Genomic DNA, 7732 nt, shown 5'->3' on the forward strand with positions numbered 1-7732 from the left:
TCCCCACTTTTACGCGTCTGTTGGTAAGTGGCGTATTTTCCGTCTACAAGACTTCTGGCAGGCAGGGAGGCGCCCTGCCTGGACAGTCCTCCCCTTCCTTCCCCGCGTGCACCGCCGTCGCCGTCGTCGTCGTCCATCCCGATGCAGCAGCGGCGCGGCCGGCCGTCCGGCACGGATGGCTCCGACTTCTCCTACCGCATGGTCGTCGACTCCCGTAAGCGTCCAGCGCCCCCAAAACACCAAACCCCCACTACCTTCTTGTTCGCTTCGGGAAGCCTAATCCAGCCCCAAAACATCCGCGATTCTCGCGCGCCATTGCAGGGTACCAGAGGGTCGCCGACGGCAGATCCCGCCTCGCCCGGCTCATGCTCGTGCAGGTAAGGACCGGCGCGCTGGCTCATAATCCTTGTCATCGCTGCGGTTCTTGATCTGACAAGTGTTCGTCGTGGTTTGCTTTCTGTAGACACTGCACCAAGTTGCCGGGGGCGCGTTGCTGTTGCTGTCTCTGTCGAAGGGGGCGGAGATAAACAAGTTCGCCGTGCTGTCCTTGGCCGCCGGGCTGCTGGCCATTCTGTTGGGGGAATTTGGTGATGAGTCAATTATACCTGTTTTTGAGCTTTTGTTTGCAGATTTCCTTGTCTTTTGCCCAAAACATTAGATCTGGATCTGGTTTTAGTAACAAAATCGCCATGAGATCCTACAAAGCCTTTACTAAGTTTCAGTAAAAGAAAGGGCTTCATAGTTCAGTGGAAGACTACAAAATTATATAATTGGTATCACTGAGCTAAAAAGGGGAACTTAAAACTATGAGTTAAAATTATATAATTGGTGTCACTGAGCTAAAAAAGTCTATACAATCCAGAGAAAACATTGCCAAGTCGCCAATGATGGTCACAGGTCACTCCTTGTGTAGGACTAGCGAAACTAGGAGACTTCAGTACTTCGATTATTCTCGTGGTTGTTTTAACTCGTGAGCTTTGTTTAGAGCCTTCAAGTTGTATATTGATTGGCATCCATAGCACGAAACCCTTCCTAGTAATTTGTAGTTAGTACTATTCCCACAGTTCCACTCTGAACGCTTTAAAGACAATCATGTTAGGTTAAACAAGTATGACTGTATTACAGCACACATTATTATAGGCCTTCCATACCGACAAGCAAATTGCAGCACTGTATGAGCTTCTGATCCTTTTTCTTGACCAGCCCCTACCGTCTCTCGACATATATTGAGTAAATGATCAAGGGGTTGTAGGTATCCAAAGTTTACTCACGCCAAATTGGAAATGTACTTTGTCAGTGGACATCTGAAGAAATAATCTTCAATACTCCATTCGGTTCTCCGCAGTGGGGCATCCTTTTATGCCATTGTTTTATCCAACTACCCTCATCAGATTGTTGATTGCATTCTAGCTGATCTTGTTGATGATGGTGTTTGAGCTGATCATGTTGTTTCACAGGGCGGAGGCGGACTGTGGCAGTGTTTCTTCGGTTGTACACAAGCTTGTCATCGATTGCTATTGCATTCTCTGTGACGTGCATTATTCGTTCAGACTTGTTCGTGAAGGTTTGAACTTTGGACTATGTAATTTAGTACCTAAATATTTTTGCAAGTAATATGTGTGAAGTTGTCTCATGTAAGGCTCTGCTTCTTTGGCAAGCTTAAGTACCTCTAAACCCATGAGTTCAATCTTCTTCAGCTTCATTGAGTTAGGAACCGCTTTGTCTAGACTCTTACTCCTTGTAGTTTGTTGGCCCTGAGTTTGCTGTCTAGTCCCACATAATTGACAATTTATGCGCTAGACCTAGACTTGAATCCAAAATATGTAGCTTAAACGTCAATCACCTGCTAGAAGTTGAACAGTTGAGGGAAATTTAAGCCTTTGTGATGATTCAGCTACAAAGAAGATGTACTATACTCAATATGGAATGAGAATGACTATATAAAGCATATAAATAACATCAGCACATTTGAGAAGTTTGATAATCAGATGAGAAGAAAATTAGGCTTATCTGGCAGAAGAAAAATACTTGTAAGTAGTTCCCTTTTCTGTTGAAAAAAGATGTTGTGTAGGATTGTCCTCATCCCATGTGAAAGGTGATTGCCACTGTCCACATGGCTGAGCTAGCTTAAAGGTATATGATATATCATTTACATATATCTTGATCCTTATAAGTGCAATCAACAATAATACAGGCACTCACATCTACCCATTTGGCATTTCCATTCTTTGCCATCTTTTAACTGTCTTTTCTTATCATTTAGATCTGAAATTGCTTTGGAATTTGAATTTTTATAAATTTAGGATGGCAATTTAAGACATTCATGTGCTAACTCCGAATCATCAAGGCCAGAATTATGCTTTCACTTCACTTCCGTTGCAGCAATATAGTCAATGCATTCTCTGTGCACTTTGCAGTTCCATGTTACCAATTTACTGCACGAGTTTGCCTTTATTTACCAAGTTATTGTCAAATTCTTCCTCCAGAATACGAATACATCGATTAATTAGCATCCGATTCTTTCTAGATCACGAAGCAAAACACAGCAGCCATTACAAGCTATGAGATGTTTGATGTGGTCCGTGTTGCACTTGGTAAGTTCTAGATTGCTCCTTTTATCGGTTGACGACAAAATATGCGATGCTAACTTCAGGCTTCCATCACCCTTCATTGCTTTGGTTAGGTGTCCTGCTCCAATTGGTGGTCATCGCGACAACCACCAGACTCCTGCAAAACATGTCTCCTCCCAAGAGAACTTCATGAAGGCCATGACCTTGCAGCTGCGCTCTATCAGTACAAAGGAATACCGGCTGTGTTTTCAGACTCGTGGGATGGAATGATGCAGGCCTCTAAAGAAACTGCAATTGGCGCAAAATCTCCATGACGATCATATGTTTACTTGTTTTTAGCCCCTCTTCTGTTCTCCGACTCGCCGGGAGATTTTTGTGGTGGCTGAAAGGCTAATTGAAGAACTTTTATGTCTCGTTTTGGTGTGCTGTATGTGTTTCTATAAATGTTTATGGTGCCGATGGTTGCCACTGCTCGCTCGGATGCTGACGGCAATAGCAACTGAAGGCGCGGGTTAACCGCCGTGTGGATGATTCTGAGCGTGACATGGAACTAACTTGCCCATTCATTGCGTTGCGTTTTCATGCCCTGTGGATTAGAAGTTGACTGGAAAGTTGAATTATTGCTTGGAGGAAATGCGCAGTGGAGCAGGAAGCAAGTTCTTGCTCTCGGCCGCTAGCCCTCGTATTCATCGTAAAACGGCAAGAGAAGCACTTCACTGAAGTGGACGAGGTGAGTTTCGTCCGTCGTATCACAGGCTCACGTGCTGCATGAGGAGCCTGCGAGAGGCGGCCAAATTCACTGTTTTGATCCTTTTGTGCACGTTAAGCCGCATCTGACCCCTCTGGGGAAATTTTTTCGGATCTGACCCTTTTCCTACCACCTCCAGCTCTGGCGGTAGGGACCCGGTCAACGTCGATGGCGCCGTCTGCCTACTGACGTGGATAAGTGGCTACCGCCACTGGCCGTGGCGATAGGTCTAGGCAGCCTACTGCCAGAGACGGTGGCGGTAGATGCCTTTTGTGCTTGGTGGCTGCGGGCGGGCCCTGCCCCACCCACCAACCCGTTCTTCCTCCTCCCCTCGATCGAACAGAGGCGAGCGGCGCCTCTCTCCTCCTCCCGATCCCCTCCCTCGATCTCCCTCTTCCCTTCACCATTTTCGCGGATCTTTGGGGCAAATCAAAGAGGCCGGCAAGCTCCTCCATTCCCTCCAATAAGTTTTCGAAATGCTTTTTTATTTTTGAAGCTATTTTTGGCACTAGGTGCAACCTAGGTTGTGGTGTTGATTTTTTATTTATGATGTTTTAGTTGTTTAGTAGTTTATGATTTAGTAGTAGGCTTGTGAAAGGATGTGTGGGTGAAACCATTGCGAGATATGTGAGGATATGTTGATGAATGCATATATGTTGGTCAATTTTCTTTTGTTATGTAGATATGAATTGCATGAGGAGTTTTTCTGTATGGTGAATGCAAGATTGTGAGGATGAAGGCATTGCAAAATTCTTAGATGGTTAATGCATTGTAAAATTGTGAGGATGATTTTTTTGGAAAATTTGTAGGTGGTTAATGCATAGTGTGAAAATGTGTGTATTTCATATAGATGATTTTTGTTGTGATGGATAATGCATACTAATAGTATGGTATTTTCATATTTTGCAGTTTATAATTGTAGGTGTTTGGTTTTAGTTTTATTTATTCATATGTATTAGACGATGTTGTCTAATAAGTGAAAAACTTATATATTTGTTAGGATGGCCGAGGATGAGGACAATGGGCGTTTGTATACGGGGCTTGACCTTGCTTTTGACAAGGACCATCGTGCCCGTGCTATCGAGCGTGGAGAGGTAACATTTTTCATGCTATTTTTTGAATGAAGGAAGCTTCTGACATATTTTCTCAATTGTTACAGAAACTTGCTGTCATCCGCTTTAGGAGCCACATGACGGAAAACCAGATGCAATATGACGTGCGCTACGAGCCGTACTTTGAGCGTGCCGGGCTGCTACCGTTTGTTCTTCAGTTCAAGCGCGTGCCGCCGTCGATGTGTCATTCAGCTCTCACCGCCCTCGTCGATCGTTGGCGGCCGGAGACACACCTCTCCCTTGTGGCGAGCTAACGGTGACGTTGGAGGACTTTGCCATGATCACTGGGCTGCCCATTGACGGCAAGGCTCTCACCAGACGAGTGGACGGCAAGAACTGGCGTGCGAGGGTTACCGCTCTCATCGGTGACTGCTCGGCATCTCTTAGTGCCCAGGGAAGGACTGACAACAGGACAAACGGCGTCCCATTCCCTTGGCTCCAGCATCATAGGTCGGGATGCCCTGAAGAAGCCAATGAGGAGACCGTGGAGCAGTATGCTCGAGCGTATGTGTGGCACCTCATATCACAGGTGGTCTTTGGAGACTGCTCTGGAGACGTTGCTCCTTGGATGTTTCTTGACTTTTTGGCCGACTGGGACGAGAAGTACAGATGGGGATCTGCTAGGCTCGCCTACTTATACCGTCAGGTAACAAGTTATGCAAATATTCATTAAGCATGGTAGTATGTTCATGAATTCCTACAAAGAGCACTCCTCCAACTCTTATGTTAGTACATTTAACCAGTTTGTTTTTTGGGTTGCAGCTCGACCTCACATGTAGGAAAACCACCTCGAGGCCATGCATGGGTGGATGTATTTGGGACCTCTCGGTCTGGATGTGGGAGCGTTTGCCGGTTGGGCGTCCTGAAAAGCATCCTTCACCGCACGTGTGGGTAGGCCATAATGAAGAAGATGATGTTTTTCGACTCCCCACCGTGGCATTCTCTTGGGACCGGGTTTGAATTTTTGGAAGCAAGAACAAGTCTTTGTACAAGAATTTCATCAACGAAATGGACAACCTCACATATCATCAGGTATACCTATTCAATATTTTCTCTGAGCTTCCATCAAATGCATTGGCCGAACTAATAGCTCATTGATAGGTTAACTGGAGGCCTTACGAGGCAAATAGGGGTTTCGCATTGAACCAGATGTGCACTAGGGACTCCCATCTTTGGCGGATCAGGTGCCCTCTCATATGCATTTATGCTGTCGAGTGGCATCTACCACATCGAGTGGCCATGCAATTTGGTATGAGGCAACGCACCCCATCGGAGCCAGCAAGCACGGGTGGACTTGAGCTTCACAAGTGAGTTAACTAACCAAGGCTATGTTAACCAACAATACAATGGTTCAAGTTATTTCTTATGCTTTGTTGTTGTCATTCAATGCAGTCAGAACCGAAAGAATAATCAGAATGTGCTTGAGTGGGGACAACACCATGCTAGGTATGTCGAGATGTGGGAGCAGAGGCTCGGTTCTAGAGAGACGGATATGACTCTGGCGGACATGAGGAATTTCAAAGAAACTCATCTAAAGTGGTATGACAATGGGAGGCGATTTCGGGTGCGTCTGAGGCCAAGGTGGACCGACGCAGATCTTGCAGATCATGATGCAAACAATGAATCAAACGATGAGTATGACGCCACAGTGAGAAGTACGCAAGGTTCTCACAGAGAGTATGCGCCCTTGACTGATAGAGTGGTAAGTCTTGTGAACCTATTTGAAAGTGCATTCATATTATCTTGATTGTGCAAACTTTTGAGCTTACGTTGAATTTTCAGACTTTTGAGCTCAATAGAAGTATCATCGAAGGCTCGAATGCACTAATCCATAACCCCGGGACTCTGGAGTCGGATGCCACCTTGAGGGAAACGGTGAAAGTAAGCACTAGAGATCCTTAGTCTGTTGCATTAAAATTGTTTTACTTCACAAGGCCTTACGTTGTTGCATTAAAAATCATTGTTTCTTTGTTTTTGTTGTTGCTGCAGTGTTTCATGAAATGTTGCCGGAAGCTAGTCACCATTCTTGGATGCGCAAGCCCGGGTGACGTAGATGTGCATGCTCCGAGCACATCCATGGTGCGGGCTAGTGGAGCCGCCGCTTCTTCTAGCCACGCCGGTGCTAATACTAGCCATGCCCGTGCTTCTTCTAGCCACGCAGATGATGGCAGCGACTCTGGTGAATCTGAGGAGGAAGAGGAGGTGGACTTGCAGGACGACGAAGCCCCGTAAGAGATGAACATGTCACAAATGATGGATGCACCACCGGCCTCCCAAGCAAAAAGGGTTTCTCACCCTCATGATAATCCATTCAGCCCGTCACCGTTCCAAAAGCTGGTCCCTCGTCGCCGCAAGAAGACCGCGAATGAGGGGTGCTCTAAGAGAGGAAGAATGGGACAATGAACTAGTGTTTGGGCATGTTAAACTAGTGTTTGGCCATGTTGAACTATCATGAGCTATTAGTTTGCTTTGGACTTGATGGCTTTTATTTCAAGTTTTATGTTGGACTTGAGGACTTATATTTGTAGTGTTATGTTGGACTTGTTTTCTACTATTTGTGCTCTATTCATTACATATGATGAACTGCTATGAAAACTGTGCATATATGTTGTTGTTTGATCTAAATAAACTGTGAAAACTGATGTTTATAGGTCTGTTTTGTAGTTGGTGAGGGCAGGACCCTACCGCCATAGTCTCTGGCGGTAGGTCTGCGTACCCTACCGCCAGCAACTATGGCGGTAGGGTCCTTCCCTCACCACATCCACTTGAAAAGGATAAGGTACCCCCCCCCCCCACACACACACCCATTCAGCATCTTTCTTCCCCGAGCTGGTCTTCTATTTTCCACCTCCCTCCCCATTGAAGCCCTCCCAAATCCATCTTCATTCTTTGAGATTTGTCCGGTGGATCCGGACTATTTTCATCTTTGAAGGTATCTCTACCACCCCTCTCACTTTTGTTGGTTGGAATCACATCATTTGGTTGCATTGTTAGCTTTGTTGCAAACCCTAGTTTTAGTCATTTTGTGTTAAATCAACTATCAAGTTCATTTGTAAGGTTATATATGTGCTTATTATAGTGCCAAGTTAGTGGATCTAACACTTCATAGTACAAACTAGGATTGTGGTTAGGGTTAGTGCTTAGGGTTAAGCTTATGATGCCTTTGGTTTTTTGGTGTGAGAAGACCAAATGTGGGATGGGGGTTGGTGCTTACGGTTAGTGTTTAAGGTTATGCTTACGATGACCATTATAGGTACCCCTCGACTTGTAGGATGCAACCAATCATCTTCATTGAGTCTTCC

General features: G+C 45.5%; 1 protein-coding gene across 1 annotated transcript; it reads left to right on the forward strand.

The window, feature by feature from the left end:
• Window positions 1-49: 49 nt before the first annotated feature.
• Window positions 50-3136, forward strand: LOC119336570. Its single transcript, XM_037608618.1, has 6 exons — window positions 50-214; window positions 322-377; window positions 464-587; window positions 1458-1564; window positions 2528-2594; window positions 2684-3136. Exons 1-6 carry the CDS (start codon window positions 142-144, stop codon window positions 2761-2763), a joined length of 507 nt encoding a protein of 168 aa, XP_037464515.1. The 5' UTR covers window positions 50-141; the 3' UTR covers window positions 2764-3136.
• The last annotated feature ends 4596 nt before the right edge of the window (window positions 3137-7732 follow it).

Source organism: Triticum dicoccoides, chromosome 1B (genome assembly GCF_002162155.2).
Source record: "Triticum dicoccoides isolate Atlit2015 ecotype Zavitan chromosome 1B, WEW_v2.0, whole genome shotgun sequence".
Classification (NCBI taxonomy): domain Eukaryota; kingdom Viridiplantae; phylum Streptophyta; class Magnoliopsida; order Poales; family Poaceae; genus Triticum; species Triticum dicoccoides.